General features: G+C 41.2%; 1 protein-coding gene across 10 annotated transcripts in view; it reads left to right on the top strand.

The window, feature by feature from the left end:
- Positions 1-27,178, top strand: part of SAMD3 (sterile alpha motif domain containing 3) — a 61,488-nt gene that overhangs the window by 1,692 nt on the left and 32,618 nt on the right. For 3 of the 10 annotated variants that reach the window (XM_052784313.1, XM_052784320.1, XM_052784311.1), the window contains exons 1-4: positions 19,673-20,048; positions 20,845-20,950; positions 21,699-21,888; positions 25,901-26,011. In XM_052784313.1, the coding sequence (XP_052640273.1) occupies positions 19,926-20,048; positions 20,845-20,950; positions 21,699-21,888; positions 25,901-26,011 (530 nt within the window). In that variant the 5' untranslated portion in view covers positions 19,673-19,925. Of the gene's footprint in view, positions 1-15,721; positions 15,824-19,672; positions 20,049-20,215; positions 20,439-20,495; positions 20,600-20,644; positions 20,756-20,844; positions 20,951-21,698; positions 21,889-25,900; positions 26,012-27,178 lie in introns of those variants that run through there. The other 7 variants (XM_052784321.1, XM_052784316.1, XM_052784318.1 and 4 more) reach the window with 7 other exon arrangements.

Below are 27,178 nucleotides of genomic sequence, written 5' to 3'. Positions count from 1 at the left end.
AATTGTGTTCCACTTTTGCAAAGGGGAGTCCGCTCTGGCCGCTGAAACTGGAGCTGACTTGTCCTGGAAGTGCCTCACACCAGTCTGTTCCACAGTCTGGTAGTCCCACCACCCGCAGACTGAAGACGGTCTAAATCCAGGTCATCTGTTTCCGAGATGAGTAATTGCACACTGTCAATATGTGTTTTTCATTTAATAAAGGACAATCAGAATGAACAAGGAACAGGCTGAGCAGGTCTAAAACGCTGGGAGGTTAATCCAAATTTGGATGTCATCGACCCATCTCAGAATCCTAGTACAGTTCATGTGTGTAGCTCCCCAGACCAAGGTTCATCAGAGCTTACATCAGCATAGATACATCTGTGGCTCACAGTAAAAGCATTTCATATTGGAGATACATATAAAATCTATAAGTATTGTAAGGCTGACTTTAAGCATGTCTACAGTAAGTTAGCACTCGGGAACAAGGGAGTGTAAGCCAGCCTGAGATTTAACAGTATGAAGCCTGTGTAAGATTGGAGTGTATATGAAATTTAGATTGAGAGAAGCTGATCCAATATTTTTCAACTCCTGTGTTTTATTTCCTAAATAAATTATCACCTTACTAATCTAAGTGTTTCTATGTAACTGGAGATGTTTGTTTAGTCTTAGGGCTGTGTTATACACAGGTAGCCCTACTGGACCCAACTCTGGTGCTTTAAACTTTCCTTTAGGGCCAGTGTTTTAGGGAAGCAGACTATTTTGGGTGCTGAAGTTTCTGGAATTTTTGGCTGGCAGCAGTGATAACAGGAGTTAGGCTAAATGGTCAGCCTTGCTTTGGGTTGATCATAGCAGCCGTGCAGCTCAGTGGCAAATGTCATCAGCTGCCAAAGCACATGTTCAGGGTTGCCAAATCCAGCAGCCCAACAGTGGCGAGGCTGCCGCAGCTCCGTGCCCCCAGGACTGAGCAGTAGCACGTGTCCCCAGTAGGCACAGGCATACACGCATCCCCAGTAGGTGCACACACATGTACACAACACGTATATACATAAATACACTGCCCGCCACACAGCTCAACGCAGAAACCACAGCACTTGCACAAGTACCAACAACCCCATCCTGTCCTGCTCTCTGACTGATCTGGATGTTGGTCTGCTAGTGGGAAATACATATGCATACATGCAGTGGGGATCCCTCTGGTAGCTGGGCTTAGGCACAGTCCACCCAGTATCTGGCCTTGGGTCCTCAGTCTCCCCAGCTGCTGGCACCTGTGCGTGGGACCCCCTTACACACCCCAGTGCACACACACCCCCCGAGCACACACACACGCACACACTGTGGATGCCCCCAGTAACTGAGCTTAGCTGGTGAGTCACGCACCAGCCATGCACCCAGATCATTGCTCTCCCTGTTTGTCTCATGCCCACAGACACGCACACCCACACCCCGCTCTGGCTCCCAAGCCACTTGCCCTGCTGTCACGCAGATCCACGGCCCTGTGACGCATGGTCCTGCTCCAGCTGCTGGCACTTAGACACCCCACACACACCCCCACACACTCACACAGACAAAAATAATTATAAATGGAGCTGAATGAGAAGGCAGTTCACGCTGTGCTGATGAGGCGCAGGGCACGGCCAGACAATGCACCTCTATCTCTCTGAGCCTGAAGAGCATTTGATTTTCCAGATCAGATGTAGAATGGAGATCTTGAGCACTTGTAGTGTTTAAAGTACTTTGCAGTTCATTCTTTGTAAGAGTTGTTACTAATCATTATATCCTAGAATTTATCCTAACAAAGGTATCAACTGGTAGAGTTATTTTTCATCTTATCTCTGTTAAAAAGTAGCTATAGTATTAAGAAATATTGAAGAAAGGCTCTTGTGAACAAAGCCTGCTTTTTTCTATTCAAGGTAGCTAAAAACAGGAATAGGAGAATGAGGAATTCTTACGTAGTTTGTCAAACATTTGGGAACCTTCAGTACAAAATGTAAGCTCTTCTAGACCTGCCACTTTCCAATAGGCAATTATCTGCTTTTATTTCTGGTAAATCAGTAGCAGAATGTCGTATGTAATCCTAAATGCAGGATTATATGACATCCTGTGAACCAAAGACACGGTTTATAGTAATCCTATACAGTATGACATTCATTTCCCACTTTAGAGAGACTTTAGAACTGCTTTTGTACTTCAAAAAGCTATTAATTAGCAGCAATAGCCAAGCAGAAAGCCTAAGCTACGCCACATTCACTGATATGTCAATTGACTATGAGTTACTTCAGAATGCATGCACAGTAATGTTATTTTATTAACAGTGATGTCTTACACAGATATTTTCCCTGCGATGCGGTTCTGCAGGTGCATAACTCCTAAGGATAATCCACACTTGGCCACATGTTTCCTCAAAATACATATATAGTGCTATATATAATGATCTTGCTCTAACAGTATCAAACCACATTGCTGCATAAAACTGGTGTCTTTTTTAATCTTCCAAAAATATGATCAAGAGCACCTCCAGAATCAACACCACCACTAGGGCAACATTTGGCAGTCCAACAGCAGGAGCAGGTGACTGGTGGAGGTACTGCAAGTATAAAGTCCTGAAGGAAGATGAGTCTTGTCTGGGTGGATGTTTGGATTGGCAGTGGTAATGTTTCAGTGAGGATTGGATGGAGATTCTAGTACAGTAGTACAGCGATATGCTTGTCACCTTGAAGGTGCCAGTTGTATAATTACCTAATGATGTAATTTAGGTGCTATTTCTGCAGATTCCTCTAAAGTAGTGAAAAGAGAGAATCGTCAATCATGTGAGATCATAGAATCGGTCAGACCTCACAGAATCCTTTCTACACTGAAAATGCACAGAGGAGGCTGAAGGGCAGTTAAACCAAGGCAGAAAGAAGGCTACTCCTTCTCTGGTGAAGGTGTGTAATCTGAATGCAAGCCATATTACTATTTCTAAATAGTCCTGCCAAGGTCACCAAAAGCAACCTTTGCCAGGGGTGCCTGGTAATGTAGGTCCAATGCTACTACTTTGAGAGAAAGAAGAGGGAGAAGGTCTTTGGGCCATACAGGTCCAGGAGATATTATTGCAAGTTTTCTCCTGATTACACTTGAGAGATGGAAAGACATGGCAGGACTCAGCATTGGTATAGCAGCTCAGATGTGGCATTATCCAAGTGAAATTTCTGGGTAGGAGGATCTGTGGTTAGCAAAGATTATGAGTAAGAGGTGTTCAGTACCACATCAGATGGAGCCACATAAGGCAGGGGAGAGGTTTCAGAGGAAAAAATGGGGGAGCATTACAGGTTTTCCAGAAGGTTCTCAGACTATTCACACTTTCTACAAATCACATTTCTTCATTCCCTAACCATGAACCTTTCTGTCCAGTCTCTTTGGACATTGCACACTGCCAGCAACATGGTCATGGTGCCTCTCTGCTCTTCTCCTCAGCCTTAAGAATCCTCAGCCACTTCTTATCACAAAGGATGGGCAGTGAGGTGGAAGGGAGAAGCATTTAGCAGCTACATTTTTACACCTCTGCAGGCAGTCCTTATGTCAGAAGAGACATCACTGATGAAGAATCAGAGTAAATGCCTATTTCAAAAGGCCTAAAGGGAGCACAGCGAGGTATGCACTGACATCATTCAGCAGCATGGTCCCACCTGACATCCTTTGGGTTTGAAAGGCCAGAGCTACCTATTCTGAAATGAAAAATATAGTGACTCTCCTTCTGATGCTGGAGCTACAACAGAGTATTTTTATGCACAAAAGTTGCATTTTGTACCCCCTGCAGACATGCATGAAGTTTGCAGTGACATGAATGGAGTTAAAACAACTTTTGAAATTATTAGGGGGTGCAGTGACCTAAGCCTGTCACCTTACCAGTGCCTTATTAGTTGTGCACGCCTAGGCATTCAATAAGCAGAACACCAGAATTGCTGAGTTTTGTGTGAGACACCACCACTCCCCACATACACACAAAGCCATCCAGTTGTCCCGCTGAAATGCTACGCTTTTGTGCTATGAAACTGAAAGGCCTCTCACCATACTACTCCACAGAGCGTTGTAATGTACTCTATAACTTTCTATGCAGTCGTAAAAGAGCATTTACAAAGTTTTGAGATAAATACAGTAATTATCATAATTCAAAGTCTGCACTATACATGGGGCAGGCAGGAAGAAGAGGTCACTGTTGTGAGTACAGAACAACCGTATCCCCAGCTCCCCGTAAGCAAGAATAAGTGTAGAACAAGAAAGAAATGGTTTCTGTCTGGTGACCTCGTTAAGTACAGAAAATCTCTAAATGCACAGGCAAGAATGATCCCTCCCTGACATGAGCAATATTCTAGTTATGAGTAAAAAAGACACAATGTGTATCATAGAAAGTTAAACAAAATATTTATAATGAAAACCAAATCTGACCAGATTCCCATCCCAAAAAGATGGACTCCCATCCAGAAATCTGGCAGACCAAGGAGTCTTGTCTGTAATCTTCTCTGAGAGCTTTGCATAACAAGGAGGCTATGGTATTTAAGTGACTGTTACCAGACTCCATGCTGATCCTGGCATCATCTCCATACTGCAGTATCTCAGTACCCTTTTCCAAGCCACAGGCAGGCAGAAGTGTCTGGCAAATAAAGCCTAGTCCAGCCCCACATAATAATAAACAAAGAACAACTAGTGCTGGAGGGCCGCTTTTTTTCTTTTCATTCCTGGGAGACTGTGTTAGTTTTTTTCCTGTGGTCCCACATTGCAGGACAGACACAACTTTGCTAAGCAAACACTGTAGTGACAGCTTTGTAAAGACCATTGCTATGACGTTTGTACAAAAGAACAAATCATCACCTCTTCCCAAAAGACAAGGAGACCAGTGGTGTATTGCTCTATATAAGGCACATAGAGGTGCCTTATATACACTCATGATGGTGATGTACCCTCAAATTCAGAATGCTTTCAACTGCACAGAAAGCTTTCCAGCAGGAGACGGTATCTAGTCAGCCCCAGGACAGTAAAGGCCACATGGATAAATGAACCAGCCAGACACTTGAGGATGCAAGGCTGCCAAAACAGCAGGCACTGCAGATGAACATAAGTGCAGATGAACTTAATGTGCTGTGAAGTTTGTATTCCTTCAGACAAAGGTCACGAAGGTCTGTACTTCCTTACCAGATGCTCAGAAATGGGTCGTACGAGCAGTGAGCAGAAACAGCGCTCAGTGCAAGCAGGGAGGCTGTTCCAGACCTGTTTAAACTGATCTGACCCCAGACCACCACGGTCCTCCCTTCCCTGCATCAGTGCTACCAGCTGGGGCAACAGGAAGAAAAACATCCACGCCGTGATCAGTTTAGGCTACCGTAGAGCCCATAGCTTGAAGTCTCACGTGAATGTGGCCTGCAAAGAAAGTTGTAGGTTCTATTTATTGCTTTTTTTTCTCCATAATGTATTCATTTGGACACTTTTTTATTTTGTGCAAGCTGCTTGCAGCTATAGGCTGGTAATGGTACAGTGTACTTCAGACAGGATTATTATCACTGCTGCTAGTCCTCACAAATTGGTCAAGTTCAAGTTGGAAGAGGTGTCCTTAAACATCATCACCACACTTTAAAAGCCATTTAAACTTAACAGTGCCACAGAATTAGAGGGTTCAAATTATCAAGACGATTTTTAAGGGCATACTGATCAGAAAGCTTATAAGCACTGGATCCAGTAGCTTGGGTTTTGTGTTTTAACAAACAGATTTTCTTCTTGGTATGTGTTACCATTTTCATTGCTCCTCCTGTCATATCCAATTGTAAAGTTGGTTGTACTCTATGAGATCAAGTCTACAGCACTAACTTCTGCTTTGCCCAGAAGAATTTAACTTCATGAGTTAAAACACATTTAAACCATGAAAACTGATTTAAAAAAAAAAAAAAATCAAAGCCTTAGATTCAAATAATCTTTCCTCATCTATTTTGCTAAAAAAGATGTCATAGCTGATATGTTAAATAGCAGAAATTGCTTCCAAGATGTGAGACTAGAGGACACTTTTCACTGGTTAATATTTTGTAACTGTTTTTGAGAGTTTGAACAAGAGTTTGGTAATAAATGCAGACAGCAAACCTGACAATAAAGCTTAGAAGAATGATAAATTGTGTACGAAAACAAGTGGTAAATTTAGAAACCTCTTTGCAACAAAATGTCTGTAAAAGTGGCATAGTTACGGTTGTCACCAGAAAAATAAAGTGTTTTACAAAGAGAACAAAAAGAAGGTAGATGCTTTTCATTTAAGCACCTACGCTTCTAATGTCTCCATACCAGCTGGGTTTGGCTTGAAAGAGTACACTATAAGCAAACTGAAACATCAAGGCTTAAAACAACTTATCACCTCACTATTGTTGCCTTAAATTTAGTAACAAATTCCTTAATATGCCTGTGTTGAGAGGACTAAAACCAACACTAACTACACCACCAGCAGGGTAAAAAAAAAGAAAAAAAAAAAGTAGATGTTTGTAGGCAATTTATAACTTTGCCAGCGCAGGCATTTTGTTATTGAGATGGAAAAGGCATATCCGAAATACCAAGACTACCATCCTGCCAAATTTCAGATCATCTCTTTTAATGTCTACTTTTTTGCAAGCACTGAAACAAGCCCCCCAGGGAAGCAGTCAGGGCCCCAGGCTTTCAGTGTCCAAGAAACATTTGGACAACATCATCAGATATATGGTTTAACTTTTAGATTGCCCTGTGTGGAGTCAGGAATTGGACTTGATGATCCTCATAGATCCCCTCCAACTCAGGATATTCTGTGATTCTATGATTCAAGTTTATTTTCTGAAGTAGCCATCAGGGTTTTACAAAGTTCAGGTTTGGGTTTTTTTTTTTACTTGAAATAAATTTAATCCCTCAGCTGACTTTAACATAAGGAATATTTGGGGTTAGAGATTATACGTGTACAACTTTTTCCAGATATAGAATTACTGGAAAAGGTTTGTGAAATGTTAATTAAATATGATATCCTTGGGCTGAAGTTGAATCACAATTTCTGATACACTAGTAACTCAAAGTTGTAAAAACTGAGGAGCATTAGGAAGTCTGAGCTAGTAACAAATTGTTTTGACTGCAGTTGATGTCTTAGTACGCATATAAATAAATGAGTAATAGCAGCCCAGTGAGATTATAGCAAAAACAATTAATGCATAATTTTGCATGGAATTAGGAAAATGTCAGTCATAGAAAGGGTAACTGGCAAGTGTCCTGCATCAAAGCTTTAGCAAGTTGACAGATGGCTTAGTTAACATTTTCTTTTACCAGTCTACTGAACCAGTTCCCATGACCCCCATGTATTTTAAGAATAAGTGTAACTAAAACTATTGCTTCAGGTATAGCTTTAACTATAGCTACTGATACAGCTATTGAACTAATCTCCATTCTTTCAAGCAACATCTTATATTCCTTTTAATGGAGGAACATAATTTAAAAGAAAGCTCTGCTCTGGAAATATTTAAAGCATCTGTGTTTTAAAAGTTAGGTCTTGTCTCTCTCTCTCTACGTACCCAGTAGCATAATTATCAGGGCACCAGATACAGTTTATGCCACTGAAATATTAGATTTTCTCTGATGCAGATTATTTTAGTGTGGGTTGAACTTTTCAAACAAAAGTAAGGGAGAAAATCTATCCCCATGGAAACACTGTTATCAACTGCCATGATTTCACACCAAGGTGAACCAATTCACTACCACTTCAAGGTGTTACACATTTAACTCCTAGACAAATTATAGTGTCATAAAATCCCTAGTTCTGAGAGAGACATCCAGGTTCCCTATACAGTGAACAAACCATGTTGGGTATCAAGTGAGGGGATCTTCATAGACTGCTGTCAGCAAATTAAAACCAGCAGCTTCATACTGCTCATGGCCAAACTGGGCTAGTCTGACCAGAACATCCCTTCAAGCAGTTTATCTGTTCCTGGCCCTGGGAACTGCCCCAGTCTGTCTTGTAGCAGAGTCTTCCTTTCTCTTCTCTTCCTCAACAGTATCTAAATGTACTTCTTTAGAGATGTCCTGGGGTCCTAGGTAAGCATCTGCAAGGCAGAAACCACCAATTTTGCCTAGCAACTACCAGCATCAGAGCCACCGACAAGATGCATTGACAGCACGACGGCAAGACTGATGCCATTTTATTCCTCATCAACTACAATGTGCAATTGCTACTGGCTCAGACCAAGCAGCAGAAACCAGCCTGCCCCTTTCTGAGCAGGCACTGAGCCTGCAGTCAAGCTGCGGGAGCCTGTAGTCCAGGAACGGTGAGGAGCCAGACCGGAGCAATGGGAATACGGAGCCGTTCCACGTGGTGCATGAGTCACGGTCATAGGGACGGTCCCAGGGACTTGCTTAACACAGCAATGTAGACATAGTCTTATCTGTGCCATGGAGTCTACATGGTTTACTTCAGTGTTGCCACACTAGAGTCCAAAGTCTCAGCTGTAATCAAAAATAGCCCATGACAGTAGTATTTTATTAAGTAAGAACGGTTCACTACATGCAGTACAGGGGCTAGCATGGCACTTCCAGTCCTTTGTTCCCTTCTCTGACACAGCTTTGTCTGAAACCAGCATAGCAGAGCATGGCTTCATCGCCTGCTTCAACAAGAGCGGAATGTGAAACATTTTTGCTAATTGACAGTGGCAGTAACATGGGAAATTTCACCAGAGCAATTACACATTGTATTTTAAACAATATTTTTAAAATAAGGCATGGTTTTTGCCAGGAGAGGATCCAGAAGGCAGGTACAAGAAGACAGTTTATTTTTTTCTTGGAACTCCATGGAACCCAGAAGTTTGTTATTGCTGTCATTTTCAAAAGACATAAGGGTGCCCTTCAACCATACAATATCAGTACTGGTGGAAAATAGCTAGCAAGAATTCACTGTCAATAAAAACTACAATAAAACCCCTGTTTTGTTACCACCTGCTTATGTTGAATAAGGCTGTTAGCTCCAACAGTGTTCTATGATACTTTTTACTATGTTGAAATTCTATAAAATATGATCACTGTTTGGTCAAAACCAAAAATACATGTAAAATATGCTTGGCACAAAGGAGCACATTAACATTCTTGGCTACAAACTTTTAAAACCAGTTTTGTTCTGCATTGTTCTTGTAGTTTTTGAACATTCGGAGTTGTTCCTTTCATTCCTGTTGTCCCCAGCCACAAGCATTTCATCTGTGCTATTTCAGCTCATGTACTATGGTCAAAGGTCACATTCTCAGTCACCCAAAATTTCCTTTTACTTCAATTCTTTTACTTTATCCTTCCAAATAGGGAACAATAGCCAGTTATTTCCAAAAACTGTTATTGTAAATAAGATTGTGTTAGAATATTACATACACACACACAAACACAGGCAGCTGGGGGACTTTCAGGGGTCTCTTCTGAAATTTGCTATCTGTATAGCAAAGAAAGTTGAGGGGGTTGTGAAGCAGTTCTTAAACTAACCCAGTTTATAGCTCAGTATTTTAAAGTAATGCAGAATTACCTGTGGCTTGCCTTCATAATTCACTACTCTAGCAGGGACATGCATTATAAAAATACTGATGAAAAGCTATTAATCTCTTTGGAGCAGTTTGATGTAATTCTTCAATGTAAGAGATCCTAGGAGTCAAAACCGGGAATGTAGCTAATTATTTCCTCTCAGTAAAACTGGATTTGCAGACAGCTTTGCAAAACATAATTAATAATATACCTTGTATCTTTACAAGCATTTATAAAAATGATAGAATAAGTGTGATAGCAGTATTGTTGTATGGTAGAATTTGGAACTTCATTTAGCAGTCACTGTGCTACCCTTTGATTGCCTTAATTACATTTTTAATTACATAAGTAATAACAATCAGCATTATTTTTAGCCCTTCAAGATATAGCTGAGTTTTAGATACTTCATAAACTTTAAGGTTGTAAAGATACATTCAACCATCTAATCTTAACATCTGTATAACACTGGCAATTAAGAACACGGACAACCCTCAGCTGACATAGGACAAGGCAATGCAAAGGGCAAAGCAATCCTGAGGTTGCTAGAATTTTCAATGACAAAAAAAGAAGACACAAATAATTGTCAGGACCCGTTTCGAGGCTGCTTGTGCAGCTGTGCTTTCCCCACCACCTCCCTGCTCTGCGCCAGGCAGCGGGACGAAAGTGCTGCTGAACTCTCCCCAGGTTCACCCAGGACCCCAGAGCACAGGCTGGAGGGTGAACCATGGTGTCCATGGGTCAGACTGAATGAAGAGCAACCCACCTCCGTATTCTGCAGAGACTCGAACACCCTTTTTACAGCCACGGAGAACCTGTCCTGTGCTATGCTATGTTCTAGACACAGCCTTGCACAGTGCTGGACTGGCATGAGCTATGAGAGGACATCTGAGCTCCAGCACTACAACACCCAGACCTCATGCTGTGGCAGGAGAAGGACTCAAGATTTTGAGGATGTTATTAAAGATCCTAAATTCCCAACTACACTTAGGCAAGAAGATATGAAAAAAGAAACATCTGTCTGCACTTATAAGGAATACGAGATCTGCAAGTGTAATGTGAGAAATTCCAAATACCAGCAGTCTTAAATCATTCAGGTTGCCTAGTAATGCTGATTTCCCCTTTCGCCCCTCATCTATTGCTAACGATTATCTCATCCACATCAAAATGGTAATGAATCCTGTCTGCCCACTGGAGTCTGACAAGTTAAACTAACAAAGAGGATTTAAGCCCTGACTTTATATTAAATTGGCCATGAATGCATTCTCTTGCATTGGCTGTTTGAGACCAGAGAGTAACGAGCTGCCAAGCAGCAGTAAGACACAGCCAGAGCACTGACTTCCTAAGTGACTGGCCCAGCCATTTCTTCTGCCAACATGTAAATGGAGCCCCACAGACTCACATCAAGCCCAAAGACTGAATCTGTTCTGCACTGAATTTGAATCTGATGAACACTCAGTTTGCAGAAGACTGAGCCTGAGCGAACAGCAGCAGCAACGTCACCCTCAGAAAAACAGAGAAACCACAGTACCAGCCATTTCCTAGGACTCTAGGAGCAAGAAGGCATGGATGAGATGAAATGTCTGGAGGATCCCAGAGGCAAGCCAGCCCCTAACCTGCGGGAAGTCCTACTTTCCCTCATTTACGCCCTACCAGACATTCCTACCCATACGATTTGTAAGAACTGCTGCAAATATGGATATCAGTGTGACTCTAAAGATGACAAAGACTCACCCGCTTGGCATCTGAAGTTTTGGTCAGACTCATTGTGAAAAAACAGCTGTGGTGATTTAAGGTATCATGCCTACTGTGCCAGTGATTACCTACTGCATAGATAAACTGGCATACAGGAGTACCCAGACAGCTTGGTTTCAACAGCTTTCCAGCCGAGAAACAATAAGCAGCTGAAGGTAATGCTTCACATGAAGGCAGCTCTTTCCAAAATGACTGTTTGTCTTCATCCTTATTTAAATCAGGCACTAGTTCAATAGATATTTTAAGCCAACACTGTCACCAAAATGAAGAAGTCTTCCCCCATAAACCCCTGGTAGCTCATTGTCATCTTTGCGCCATCACCTCCCTTTCATCAGCACAAGTATTCGTACGGCTGTACGATGAACCGGATGGGGGACCAGATGTGACAGAAAACTCTCCATCTTCTCAGTTTTCAGTGGTGTTGGTCCCTTGATCTGGCTGGTATGGGCAGAAAGCATTTGTGCTGGCAGCAGGGATGGGTGCAGCATGGGTGGGAAAATGAGGAGACAGAAGAGAGGGACATGGACATCTTCTTTCAGTGGCAGTGGCTTGTTTCTCAACAGCACTCCCAGTGCTTACATCAGTTGAGCCACAGAGCATCCAGAAGGCAGCTGCCAGGCACAGGGACTGCGTAGGGCTTTTTCTTTAATCAAACAAAGAGAAAAGGGAAGATAATGTTTTATTCTTTAATGACATGAAGTAGCATAACATTTTGGACCAAAAAACATATTCATCTCTGAAAGTTTTTTGATTCTATACTAGGCATGGCTTCCACATCACAGTGTCCCTCATAAATGCCCAGTTTTAAGTATTCACCTAGGCTGTATTTGACAGCTACTTTATTAACATCTTACAATATATCCCTGAATGGTAGTATACCTAGTAACAGATATGGTGAAACATAGGAGTAACAAATTCCAAGCAGTTTACTTGCTTACATAAAGTTAATACCGTATTTTTAATTAGATCATGGGTGTTTGGGGAAATGGTTATTCTGGTCTTCCATTCAAAAAGGAAAACAAAGTAATTTTAATAGGTTTTCTTGCATTCTGATCACAAATGCCATGATTTTATGGTGTCCATAAATACTTATTTGAGTGTGCGTGCCTATCTTTATACTACTGCATCCATAAAAGCTTACTAATATATCTGGGTGTAAGTGTATATATACTGGCTGTGTGTCAGTAAGCTGTCTGTGCTTTCTTTTGGTATGATCTCGAGGACGATGCAACTGAGAAAACAATGGCTGGGAATATCAATACAACAATATTGTGATGTATTTATGGAAGGAAAAATTATTTCAGAATAGAATTTTCCTGGTATTTGTCAGAGAAAGTTGAAATGCAGAATATAGCAACATTGACTACCTGCCACAGAAGCACCCCTGTGCCATTTGCTGGGTAGAAAAGTGCCGTAAATCCTGGTTTTGTTAAAGCCAGCCAATGTGACTTTGGTGGGGGTGGGGGGGAAGATCTTGGTATATTGCTTATCCTTGACTGCTGAACCATATATACCAAAGTATGTTTCAGTGTCTTTGGCCAGTGTGTATAACTAAATACAAATAACTTGCAATGTGTGTCGCTGTTTGAGATATGGATTTGCTTAAATTTATTAGCATTTTAACAGTGAAATGATGTTTTGACATTAGCACTCTACTTGACACATGCAGAAGAATTTCACACCTCTTTTGGTGTTATATTGCTTCAGTCTGACTGTCTGCAATGCAAACAAGACCTACAGTCAGAAAAGATTTATTTATAAAATGCGTAGGTTTAGGAGCCACAAAATGAGTGAAACAAAGCTAAATCAGTGAGCCCTTACATTTTCCCACATACATTGTAACTGCCTGAGACGAAATCACAAAGCTGATTTCTTTTAGCTATTTTGGAAAACAAGTTTAACTTCATTAATTCACCATACAAGCATAACACCAGCATTATGTGGCTGTTTTGAATACACTGTATCTACCTATCTTCAGCCTGGAGCAAGGGGTTTACTTTCCCTTGAGATCCTCACTCCTGGCCCCTCTCCTGGAGAAGGTATTGAAGCTGAGGACAGGCATTTTCTGCCATACTTTTCCCTCCAAACCGCTGTCCCACCCCATTCTGTAACGTTTGACAGCCTGAAGGTGTAAGGTATATTCCCAAATCCCTGCTCAACCTAATCTGAAGCAGGGATTTAAGAGCAGTTTTCATGGATCCTGTGTGCTAACCAAGAGGCTGTGGGGCAACCTGCAGTGAGTCTTTGAAACTGAGGGGTTCTTCTTTACAGAAATAATTCAGAAGTCCTAAAAAGTGCAGATTACAGCAATCAGCTGGACTGTGGGCTTGCTAATTGATAGACTGCCTAAGGATACAATCTTAGTAGATCCTTAGACTGGGAAATTTACACTCTTGTCACTAGAACAAATGGTTATACCTATATAGGTCCTTATATGTTCGGGGTGGTGTTTTCTCCAAGTCATCATGAATTAGCATAGCTGAAAAAAGGGCAAAAAGCAGGATGAAACAGTCCTCTGAAGTGGGCTTGTGAATTCCCTTACTTATGTCATGATTACACTATCACAACAAAATAGGAGTTTACAGATTTTCAAACTTTCCAGTTCCCTATCTCCATCGTGCAGATAGAGATTATTGATTATCTTTCCATTGGTGTTTTCAGCTAACATTCTTGTATCAGTTGTGGAGTGTTTACATGACTTCTTCATCTGGATATGACAAGGAGACAGTAACACACAGGCAGTGGACAGTAATGACCAGTGTGGTGTGGTAATATTGTAAGAAATGAGCTGTGTATGCCCTAAACATCAATGAACTAAATAAATGCAATCAGCCTGTGGGGACATATATTTTGGATTAATACTGCATTATTTAGTTCATCCTTTAGAACACCTTTTACATAAAGAGTTTGCACCAGTGGATGCCAAATTAGTTAAACCGCTGCTTCTAGCGTATAAAATAGGCCTATGAGACAGCCTGGTTTGTTTTTACCATCTAGCTCAATCATACCCACCTCACCTGGCTTCATATGCCAACACAATTCCTTAAAACAAAAATCCGTGACTGACTGGATCCGTCATTATGAATTAAGAGTACAAAACAAAAAATGTGCGTCGTGAAATGTGTTAAAACTTAATTATTCATCATTGTCTCCGTATCCATGTGATGGATAAACTGGAGGAGGAGTGCTGTCAGTGGTTAGTAACCATATAATTCAGCAATCCTCAATCATGCTAAAATAGCAATCCAGAAGTGCTAGGCGGCATGCACTGCTTAGCAGCGGTGCTCGGCTCTTTCACTCAGTGATCCCTAAAAGAAATCGGTATCTCTTACCGAGGACGTGCGTGGTGGTGACTCCTGCCCAGGGGTGTCCTGCCCAGCTCACCGGGGGAAAAAGGAAGGGCTAGTGCAGGAGAGACCAGCCGTGCCCCTAGCCACCCCACAGCTGTCTGTCTTCAGCATCAGCCAAACAAAATCCAGAGGTTCCTTCACCTGAGCTAATCAGACCTGGTTCCTGCGCTTCAAGCACATTCACTTGTTTTACTCTTTCAAAGTGCTGATGAGCTGCCAGCATCCTACTAACTATTCATAAGGTGTAGTGGACTCTAGTTTTCCCAGTTATGCAGTGACCAGCTGAAAAGGGACCTCTGGACAGGTTCTCACAGGCTGGCCAAAACCTGATCGCGTGCAGTCGCCTGTCTTGACCGATGAGGGCAGTTTTTCCAGTTTCAGGGTTTCCTAGTATGTCTTCCCAGTAACTCTCACTCCTCTACCTGGCTGATTCATCCAACTGATCAAATGCCAGGAGAATTCAAAAACTTTGTTGAGGGTCTTGTTTCTTTGCTGCCTGGTAAACATTTCTGGATCTAGCTAGTAGCTCTTTTTGAGGTTGGGCTATCTCAGACATGTGGCCATGCCTGATGATGCTACATTACACAGAGACTAGCGAAGACCCCTCTCAGTGAGAAGTCAAATCCTGACTTTGGGCACAACTGAGTCTCTGCTTGACAAAATCTTGCATTGATGCAAGACTTGTTTTAAAGAGATGTGCAATTGTTTATTGCAGTCCCTGTGAATCTGGAAGGACAGTGCAAGTATGGAGTTGAGGTATAAATCCTCCTACATATTTTTTCCACTTTAAAATGTATTCCAACTGTACTGGTGTGTTGCTTCACTGTTTAAACATGGCTGAAAAAATCTTACTTTGAGTGCAGGGTATAATACAGAATAAAAACAACTAAAGAACGTGACCAAAATTCAAGTGATATGTTTTATAACACCTCCTGTGTATCAAAGGTGTAAGTGCTGTGCAGATCACTTGCTGGGAAAACCATGTAAATGTCGTGTATCCATGTGGTTGCACATGGGAGCCCCAACTTCTGTCATAGTTCAGCTATACAGACTCACTTAAGGATATGCATAATTTTCTAGATGTTACCCAGGCTAAAAAGGTTTCTGTATCCATCCCTTAGGAACAACAGAGAGCAGCTTTGTCATACATTAGCACCTTTGAGGATCTGCCAACTGAACCACTTATAAATTGCCACCAAGCCTTTTTCATCAGAATAGACTTGGTAAGCTGTTATTTTCAGTTAACCTTAACCGGTTTTTTGGTAAGGTCATTATGACTGACTGCTGGTTCAGCTCTCTGAACTGGTTTATGATTCTAAATCAAATGTGGAGCAAGCAAATAACAGATAATAGAACCTTGCACCAATCCTTCTCAGTAATTAATGGATTAGCCTCATTATTATGAGTATTGCACATCTTATTAGTCTTATTCACCAGGAAAGCTTGAATGGGCTTCGAGTGGGAGCAAGAGTAATCTTGCAAAAAGCAGAGCCAGTATAATTCGAGCAAAACAATTTGAGGGAAATGAGATGTATACATTTCCCAATTTTTTTTTTGGAGGTGGAATAGTTGTTACTCATAGTTTGGGTTTCTGGCCTAACTTTACAAATCAATGCGCCTTTAAGATAGAAATCTTCATTGTTATAATGCATTGTAACAATGATCAATATTACGCCTCAATGAATCTAGGGATATGGTTCTACCATCTTTTTTCACCCAATTGGCCAGGGAGTTGGTTAAAGGCACTGATCCATCCAAAACTCGCCATACCACAAAATTATGTTTTCAGCTTAGCCCGCACTGCTAATTGCATGATCATACAGATGGCTGCAAAGAAAAGGGCTGGATTACTACTGCTGTGATTTAGGCTACTGTGGAATCACACTGCAGGGTTTTAGTGTCAGAGGTCTCTGCACTGCGCAGTGACAGGAACTGGAGTCCTTTGCTGAGCCAGCAAACAGTGACATGATCGACAGTACTGATGGTCCTGATGAGAAATTTGTACTTCTGGGAGGAAAGTCAGTGTGATATCACTTACAAGAAATTACTTTTTTCTTTAGTTTTCTGAAGCAGTCCTTGTGTTGTAATGAAGATCTTCAGTCTGATTGCCTTCTTTATGGTATATGAGATCTCATTTTTGTGATTCATGAATTTTTAACCTTTACTTGACTTTTTTCCTGCTCTCCATATCCAGTAACTTTGTTTTTTTAATTTGACACAGCTTTCTTAAAGTTAAATATAAAATGGTCTGATTTTACAGGGGCTTAATTTTCAGAAGTTGTGTTCTTAAAAAAAATAAAGGCATTTTCTTCTACAGCTAAATGTATTATTTCATGGCTTGTGCACAGTTGCCAGTGATACCAAGGACAGAGTCTCATCTGCATGACTATTAAATCACTTTAAAACACAGTCAAATTAACTTTGTTTTCTTCCTTTCAAATTACAAAATAACTTGTACAGCTGTAACAGGAAGGACAACTTGGTTCTTCAGTTCAATCTTGTTGCTGAAGTGGGACAGCTCATTTTTCCAGTAATACTGTAGATAGTACAGATGAAAATATTTTTAAAGTTCATATAGTAAAAACTTGGATACTAGAAATAGCATATTTAATCAGAAGCACATGTATTAAGGAAAGAGTTGATTTTTTGTAATATTCTTTGGAGTTAATTCCTGCAGCAGAGGAATTCGTCTGCTTGATAAGCTCAACAGACAGGCATGTGCAGAGCCCTTGATACTCCCCTCAACTCTGATCAAGGTTTAGAAGGGCTATCTGGCTTGTTCCCATTTATTGACAGCTGAGGAATGGGTTTGCATGTTTCCTTCCTAGATCTTCTCATTTAGCCTTACTCTTAGGTGATACGGGTTTTCTCTTGCATCTGCTGTACATTTGTTTGTCTCCTGATCTTGCAGCTCCATATGTCTTACTCTACAATAGCACAGAAATAAGAACTGGAATATCCACTTTAAGATTTGGTCCTACATTGGTATACGTATTTTCTTTCCCTCCCCTCACATTGCTGCTTTCGGCCATCTGTGTGAGCGTGTCCCTGATAAATGTCGGCAATAAGTTGTTGGCATTTTCTTCAGGGGGTGGGGAGGGTTACAGAAGTGCTCTCTTGGAGTATTTCCCTAGATGTTATTGAAAAGATTTGTGGACAACTGATGTTCTTTTCATGATAACTCAGCACTGGATCCAAGATGACATATTCTGCCTCGTATAAAGTTGCTTGAATATATTTTTAATTATTTTTAAAATAGCTTGGTAGTAACTAGAAAGAAAATAATAAAGTCTCTGTAATGCATACATAGATAAAACCAAATTAGGAGAGCATCAAAAAAATGCACAAGGGGTACTTTGCTTCTATCTTTGGTATGCACCAATTCCTACTTATCACGCTTGCAACTTTGAGACCTGGCCCTGTACAAAATGTGCCACATAGCTGCGATGCATAGATGTGCACACATCACATTCCTCACTCTTGTACTAAAATGTACTAAAATTAACCTCAATTCCGACCTCAGTGACATCCATGTAGAGGCCTGTTAGAGGCTGTTGTATTTGTAGTCTGTTATGCCATAGACTCTCTCACAAGTCAACATGTAAAGTAGATATAACAACTCACTTTTCCCGTCTAAAATGTTTTGACATATAGGTTTATTCATTTAGAAGTGTCACTTCGAGTTGATGGTAGCTCATTACATCTTCTCGTAAAACAAGCTGCACAGTAAATCAGTGCTCACACAGTATGGATCTGCCAGCACAGGCGTGCTGGTCAGAAACCTCATCTCTTGCTATTGTGTAACCAACTACATCAGCAGAAAACTGTACCATAGATAGGTCTTTAGCTTGATCTGATTAAACCCCAAGATTTTAATCTGTCGGTCTTGAAGGATTTTACAGTAAAAGCAAGTGTTGTCCTGACTCATCCTAGGGAAAATTAATTTTCATTAATTTCATTAACGAGGGCTGATTAAGTCCTCATGATAGATACACACTCTAGGTGTTTGAAGAAATGGGTCCCAGTGATTGACTGTATTTATTAACAGACAGGGATCACTCGCACTTAGAACTGTTCTGAATCTGACTTAAAGTTATGCTATAAATTGCTAAAATGCAGTCTGTCTTTAAAATGCTGCCATTGTTGGTTTTTTGTTGTTCTGACTTTTAAGAGTTGATTGAAGAATATAAATATTCACGTGTTTTACCACACTGAGCACAGGGAACCTTTCACTTGATAGTCTTTTGATGCTACTGTAATAAATAGAATCATTAATGAAGACAAGTATCAGCGTCCATGTGCAGTCTTTCTCATTGCCTCCATAACGCTGCTAGAAGACTGGTGTGCTCTTTGCCTAGCTCCTTTATCTCTAGCATATGCAAGTAAGCGAAATCATGTTTGAGAAGCATTTCAAAGTATTTTTGTGTAGTGACCCTTAATACATATAATCTGATTTTTTTAAAACAGCCTTTAAACTGTTATCCCTTCCTTCCCCCTCTAAAGCGTACAGCCTGCATTTCCATGTGCGAATAGACATTTTGCTGTAGAGTTAGCTCCACAGGGCTAAATGTGCATACTGTTGTGCATGGCTGTAGTTCGCCTGACACTTTTTGAAACGTTGGTATCTGACTGTCTGCTTTAGCAGGACTATTCTAGGATGCTAGTCTTCTTATGAGATGAAGCAGTGACCTTTCCACCACGTTAATATCTCTCTCTACTTTTACAGGGCTTGGTTGACAAGGCAAGTATCTTTCTGCTTTGCATTCAGTTTTATCTTTCAAGTTTTTGGAGACTTTTTTTTGCCCTACTCTTTGCAAGGAAGTAAGAAGTGTGACAGGAAGGTGTGATTTTTAATTTACACCACAGTTCTCAACAAATAATGACTTTTCACACCCTGTTATTGCTGCTTAGCCTGGGGGAGGAGTTGCACGGCTACTGTTGTCATACCAAATTAAATCCACTCATGTAATTCAAAAAGACGTTCCTCTTAAACTTAACCCTTTTAAGTTGCTGAAGTCTACTGGCACAAGAGTGTAAACTGAAGTGCATCTATTTTGGGGGTCTCTGCTGTTGAAGGATGAAAACGGAAATGTTTTTATTCAAGGATGGTGCTCGTTTTTCTTATAGCGCACTAGACCAGATCCTGATGAGGTTTGCGTGGGTGAATCCTCATGTTAGCTCGGAGTTCACTGCAGGCTCTGGGTATGTGCGTGGATGTATTTTAAGAATGGAAATGTTTGGCCAACGATGCCAGACACTCATGTTCTCATCTGAAAAACCTGCTTGAGTAATTTCCTCTAACGTTGTTAGCTGTGGATTGCAAGCATGCTCCTGGAGCCCTTGCTGCTCCTTTATGTAGCAGAGCTAAAACACATTAATAAGAAAATCACCCTCGGAAGGAGTTTTCTGCTGTCAAGGAGCTGGCAGAGCAGGACAAGCTTTGCCTTTGTAAGTAATCCTCTCCTGAGGAGGCTGCTGTTGATTTTGGCATGGGGTCTAACCCCCCCCATTCAGGCCAGTCGGGGCGGGGGCACACGTTACCTGCTGGACTGATGCGCCCAGGGGTGGGGGTCGGGGTGGGAGTCGGGGTCCACTCCACGCCGGCTCCCGGGGACCGGCTCCTGGTGCTCCTCCTTCCCAGGGCGGCCGCTGCAGCTTCCCAGGCAGGGCAGGAGCCTGAAGGATGGCACTAGCAAATAACAGGGGAACTAGTCCCCTCCCCTCCCTTTTCCAGGAGCTCTATTGCCCCTAATTGTTGGTTACTGAGGGTTGAGTATTTGCTTGAGTACGTGCTTGGCGGTGCAGAGAGGGTTAAGGTGCGTGCTTTACAATAAACATGTATGTGACAGACTTTTATCTGATGGTGGGTTGGTTGTTTTGGGTGTTGTGTTGTTTTTTTTTTTTTTTTCTCTGTAAAATGTCAGCCATTTCCTGATGAGCATGGTGGTGGTGAATTTCACACCTTTTTTCTTCTCTGTGTGGAAACCTAGGTGTTAATGGTACTGGAGCAGGTCGTGTTTTATAAGGAATGAGGCTGTCTCTTAGAGTGGAGGGAAAGCAGGAAAGGGAGAGGAGGTGAAGAAGGGGAGCTGAGGAAACTGCCACTTGCAACAGGCATTAGTTGGATTATTTTGCACTATTTTTATTTGGAGCATGTAAATGTAACATTATTTATTGAGTGTATTTTTTTCCTATGAAATGTTGGAGTTCAGTATGAAAATAATTCTCTCTCTTCATTTCACAGCAGAATTTAGCATTGCAACACCTAAGGATGGAAAGTTGGTCAGTTGATCAAGTCTGCAACTGGTTGAGACAGAGAAATTTAGGAGAACTAGTTCCTAAGTTTCGTGGTAAGCATTTTTGTTGTTTGGGGGGGGGGGGGGGGTGCTGTTTGGTGTTTCTTTCTGTGCCTTTCATTGGCGCTGCCTACCTTGTTTTGGGGGCATGTATATTTATGCAAACTTCAGACTTTTATAGAAATTTATTAGGGTGAGAACTGACATAGATCTAATAAATCAGAATAAGTGTGCAGATTTATTATGAAGTCTCTGAGAAATGCTGGGGAGTGAGTTTAAGCCTGTATATAAATAGATACACCTTCTCAAATCAGAGCTGGCAGTTTAACAGGCTTGTCAGGGCCTATTTTATATTGTATAAATCTTTTTAAATAATGCAACTGTAGTGTGTAAATGTTTTGTGCCTGAGTATATAAACACTCCACAAAAGAGTGCATGAGGAACTGTTATGTGAACAGGCTATTTGTTGCGTGCTCGCTTAAAAAGCTTGCTTTCCTTCATTAACTAACAGTCTAAGCAAAGCCTGATTTAAAGCATTAAAACAGTCAGCTCACTGCTTCTGGACGTTTCAGGCTTGGCTTTTTGTCAGGGGAAGGTATGTGGCCAGTGACTAGAACTTCTGGCACTGCTTGGGAAAGAACAGTAGATAAAACATCCTCTTTTTAGCAGATGAAGACTGTCAGCAGTAGAAAGCATCCTTGCCTTTGACCTGTCCTCCATCATCATGTTTTTAGGCATATAGAATGTTACTGTAACTATAAAGTTATTTTACAGTAATTCTTTAAACCCCTTCAATCTGCAGAAGAAGAAGTAAGTGGAGCAGCTCTTCTGGCTCTTAATGATCGTATGGTGCAGCAGCTGGTGAAGAAGATTGGGCACCAGGCAGTGCTAATGGACCTGATTAATAAATACCAGCAACAAAAAAGTGGGCTAGAATCCCTTACATACTGCTATGAAACAGCTTCTCCAAAATTTCCAGAAGTAATCAGTGGGTAAGTTTGTGCATGGCACAGAAAATATCAGTCTGGGTATAGTTGTATTCTTTTCATAGCATTGTAAAACTGGCATTTATTAGCTCTATAGCTGTAAGCTGTAACTGTTTTTTAAACTTCAGATATCTCTAACAACATGTCAAATGCAAAATAAGGTTATTACCTCGTGGTTTTAAGCAGGGCATCAACATTCCTGAACACCACCATTAATTAATTTAAGCTGCTCTTCGTTTCCAGTTCTAGGACCTAGTTTTCATTTGGATGAGGCATCATCAAACCTTCTCTGTAGCTAAAATTTTCTGTATTTGTGATATTAAGCTTTTGAAGCACACACTTTTAAATGTTTGCAAGTCTTGGAGTAAAATCATGATTTAGCCAAAGGTAGTGTTTGTGTCACAGGTGTATTTAAATTCAATCTCTCAAAGGAAGCTCTGAATTTGAGCTAGGTGTAAGCATTTAATAATCCCACTGTGTGGTTTTTTTAAAAAACTAATTCCACAAAGATTGTCTTTGCTGAGCATGTTCTGGCTCTTGATTGAGCAGGTTTTCTTTTCTTGGGGTTTCTTTCGGGGGAGGAGGGCAGAGGTTGCTTGTTTGTGGGTTTTTTTGGTCAGGTGTTTTGGTGTGGGTTGGTTGAGGGGTTTGGTGTTGGTTGGTTTGGTTTGGTTCGGTTGCCCCCCATCCCTCGCCTCCATTCTGATCTATTGTAAGTCTTGCAGGATTATTTTTTGTGGATGTCTTGACTGAGGAGAGACATCCTGAGCTCTCAGAGTGGTCTCTTCTAAGCCCAAGAATCCTGGCAGTAGAGAATGGCTTGCCAGGGATGCAAAATGCTCTTTTTGAAGGAAAGGTCTCTAGCACTAAGCCTGCATTGGCACACAGTAACAGCGAGCTGTAGAGCATTCTTTGTAGCATTTGCCTTCATCTAAAAGGAGTCCAGGTTGTGCACTCTGAGATGACTTCACGGTGCAAACCAAAGCATGGTAAATGGTGATGACTGGGTTATTTCCAACCAAATTGCACTCATGAGCAGAACTAAACTGCTCATGTAGACACATCCTCTTGTCCTTGTAGAAGTGTTTATGAAACCCCTTGGGTTTCATTGTTGGAGGGAAGGGAGGTGCAGGAAGAAGACAATGTCACCACACATATGGTTTGTCATAGACCTGAAGTATGTGCTCACAGCTAGTCTTGGTTCTCTGCACCAGGGTCCTGCCTCACATGATTTATAGGAAGCTCACTCTTTGGAGGCAGAGCAGGTGTCTGCTGTGAAGAAGACTACTGTATGTGGGCCCTGTACTTCATCCAAAGTGTGGAAGATGCGTAGTGATTTCCTCAGGGGATTTCAGGAGAAGAAAACCTGTTCTTAGGTTTAGAGCAGTTTGCATGTTGCTTTGGATATTTAGATTTCATCCTTGACTTTGTCAGGGATGTTTGGCTAGACTGTGTCTCAGATGTGACTGTTCCCTGTGTACTTCTCAAGTCCTGCAAGTCAGGCCTTATGGTCTCACAAAGAGCATGCAGTTGCAGTAGTGTGAGGGTGCAGCTTTTCTGTGAAGTTCTGCAGACTCCAAAAAAATCAAATGCTGAAAATCTCAAATATTAGTAAATATAATTTACCTTAAAATCTTTCCATACCTAGTCTTCTTGCCTGGATAATAAGATTCTGGTATTCCTCAATTTACAGGGAAGTTAGGTAAATAAGTTGCTATTTCTGAAACATTTTGTGTGTCAGGGTCAAGGCCCACAGAATAGAACTCAAGCACGTTTAAGAAATGCATTTAGTCATGTATTTCAGGATGAGTAAAAAATCAAGGTATTCTGTACAGTTTGGGGTGTAAAATGATGAAAAGCTCCTGCAGTAAAAATAGTATTTTATTATAAAACTAAAAGCTGTATGCTCATATTCAGGTAGCTGTAACTGTTACTTCTTAACTCTGGAGTGCTTAGTGATGTAGTTGGAAATTATTTTTTCTGTTCGGTACATCTTGAACAAAGTCCTCTAAGAATAGAAAGATCTAATTCAGGGACTCATGACTAGAATAAAGTGTATGAGACACTCTTTTGAAGTAATGTAATAAAGTTATTTTCTTGGTAAGCTACTTTGACACAGAGGAACAGAGTATGTGACAAAACCAAAAATTCAAAGATCCACAATATATGTGAACTCACATTTTCTCTGTTGCTCAACAATGTTAGGCTGAACTGCAGTCTTGTTCACATGAGCAAAGTCACCGCACTGAGGATCACTGTTAGTAGCACCCGTAGCTGAGTCTGTGGTCCCACAGCGGCAGGGGACAACTGTGAAAACTGAGTCTACATGTTCCTAGCCCTTCTCCTGCGGTGCTTGAGCCCACGTGAAAACCAACCACCTTTTCTGTTTTGCAGAATAATTTCTCAGTCAGGCCAGTTCCCAGAACCAGCTCACCCTGCGAGTACCAGGGCCAGGGTGGAGAAGGCATCGTTCAGCCACAGGGCAGGGGAGAAAGCAGTACCATAGCCATCTCCTGGGTCAGCTGAAACCGCTGTGGAGCTTCCAAGAGCTGTCAGCAGTATTTCTCTGTTGTATTTCTCACATGAATGCTATCCCCAGTGCTTGTTGGCGCGCTCCTGGCTGGCCACCTCTTTATCCTGGTGCCCTCAGCACACCTTCTAACCGCGTGTGAGTTGTTCTCTGTTCACCTCTCTGCTGGAACAGAAATAAAGTGGTTGGACGTGGAGTTCTGAGTATGGTAGGTGAACACGTTCTGTGTGGAAGTAATGGACTTGTGAAAGGACACTAAATGTGACTTACATACAGTTTGGATTGAGACGTGGAAATAGCATCTTGTGTCTGTTGCTGGTAAGGTGGAAGCGCTCTGGGTCATGCAGTAGAAACTGTGTTTATATGCATATGAGGAGCTCACACCTATGTTACCAGGTAAACGTCAAGATGCTTTCCAATTCCAAAAGGGATTGTTTCTAGGAGCCACATAGAGAACATACTGGATTTTTTTCTGGTTTTAACTGGATGCCTGAAAAAGATGTGTTGATTCATGGAAAAGGGGAAACTCCCCTTATAAACGTGGCAAATGTTAACATCACTTCTAATAATAACCTTTCATGTGCAAGTGCAACTGAGGCTTGAACAGTTTATAAAGAATCTTTGGAGTTCAGACGTTCTGAAGAGATGAGGTACAGGAAGGAATCTAACCCCCCCCCCCCCCCGCCCTGCCGCCCTGCGAAAAAAAAAAAGTTGATGACTGCCATGAATTTTTGGTAGCATAACAGTACACCCTATCTTACCTCTGCCTTTCCCCAGTACAGGGTAAAACTGTTGATGTTGGCTTCTACCAACAAAAGGAGAAGGAAAAATAACAGGGAAATGAGGAGGGAGAGAGGTGGACACAAAGGTTAAATGGAAAGCAGTGGTCTGGAGTAGCACCTAGACAGCGAGGTGGGTATCCGGAGTTTTTGGCTGTAGTGACAGGCTAGAGTTGGAGCAAATAACCAAGAACAGTGCGATGTGAGACCAGGTGGCATTTGGGGATCTTCTAGAGTGGTTGGAGTAATGCAAAGCTGACTTGAAGGTTCAAGATGTACTTAACCTTTAGAAAAAAGCAAGTGTTCAAGGTTCTAGTGGAATAGAAACTGCCTTACAATTCTGTGTAAATCATTCTTTCACCCCACCCCTTGCATACTGTAATGGTTAGTTATTCCCAGTGATAAGGAGATGCCAGGCTATGAAGATGGCAGTTATCCTGCAACCCCGAGAAGGCTTATTTTCTTGGGTTTTGTAACCGCATAGTAATTAGACTATCACTAGGCAGTGTTAGTTACAGTTTTCCTTTTAACTTGTCAGAGTTTGATAATTGAACTGGGAGATTGATTAAGAGACATCAGCATCACATAAAATTATGACTATTCAATATGTTAATTTTTCTCCTTCTCTATTTCTGCCACTGGTATACCTCTTTTCTATAAGCTGCACAAAGCCTGATGGTGAATTTTTTTTTTTTTCCTCTCCTTTCAGGGCTACTAGCAGACAAATCTTAAATTCTTCTGGTCCTGTGGAGCAGAAAAAATATCTGTGCTCAACTGAAAATGAAGAAGGACTAATTGATCACAGAGTGCTAAAGCAAAAGTGAGTTATAATGCATTTACTAAATTTTTCTTACCATTTGAAAATGACATAAACACTTCTTTTTGCTTTGTTAAGACTAAACAGATACTTTCTAAAAAGTGATCCTAATTATTGAAGGCCAGGTTCAGGTATATCCAGGTATACTTAGAAAACAGCAGGAGCAGAAATTTATTAGGAATTTGACTGAATGCAATAGTCTAATGGTGTTTTTTCTGACCTCCATCCTCAGTCTTTGCTCACTGTCTCGTATGTTGCCTTATGCAGAGGGCAAGATACAGGTTTGTCTTTTACTAGTTTTTAAAAATCCTTTTTTTACAGATGTGTTTTCAATAGCATTCTGGTAAATTAATCATTACAGTGTGGAATATGGCTATAAAAAAATAGTGTGCTTGAGGCACCTTAGATATAGCATTTGGAAAGGTAGGCATGCTGATTCCATTTGCACGCTCATTTTCCTTGGGTGTCAAAACGAGTGTCCCTAAAAACTGGAGGCAAGACATATGTGGTTTTTTTCTTTTTTCTTTTTTTCTTTTTTTTTTCTTATGCATGCTTTTCTACTTTTGAGATGGGCAGTGAGTGTTGGAAGAGTCCTGTTCCTCTCTCAAGGCAATTGTTTTCTTGTTTGTGAAACTTTGTCCACTCATTATCCCCCTTTATTCCCACCTGCTATAATTACCACCATTCTCCCCCATAGATGTGACTGATGGCTTCACCGTTCTGAGATAAGGGGACATCTTCCTACAAAAATATCTATTTTTATCACTTTAAAAAAGTAAGAAGGAGTTAGGGATAAAGCTGTCTGGGAACATGGTAGAGGGCTTAGCGAATCACATAGTTAATGTTTTTAAAATCAAGTCCTGCTACAAGCTTCAAAGGAACAAAAAAACCCCAAACCCAAAGATCCTGTCAGCATTGTTCCCATGAAACAAACCCAAATCACTGAAACCCTCAGAGTAAACCATTAAAATGATTTTGCAATGAGGTATTTTAGCCTGTACTTCTAAAGGATGCTTATTTTTAATTAATGCTGAGTAACTTGCCTTGTGCTGTATGAAGAGTTTTAAATGGGTTGTGTGAATCAGCGTAACCCAGAATAGGCTGGCTTTAGAAAATGTTCTCAGCAAATGTTGTCAGTAGTAGCTTTCAAAGGCCCATAATGGCCTGTTA

Source organism: Harpia harpyja, chromosome 4 (assembly GCF_026419915.1).
Source record: "Harpia harpyja isolate bHarHar1 chromosome 4, bHarHar1 primary haplotype, whole genome shotgun sequence".
NCBI classification, from domain to species: Eukaryota; Metazoa; Chordata; class Aves; order Accipitriformes; family Accipitridae; genus Harpia; species Harpia harpyja.
This window is presented reverse-complemented; position numbering and strand designations above follow the sequence as displayed.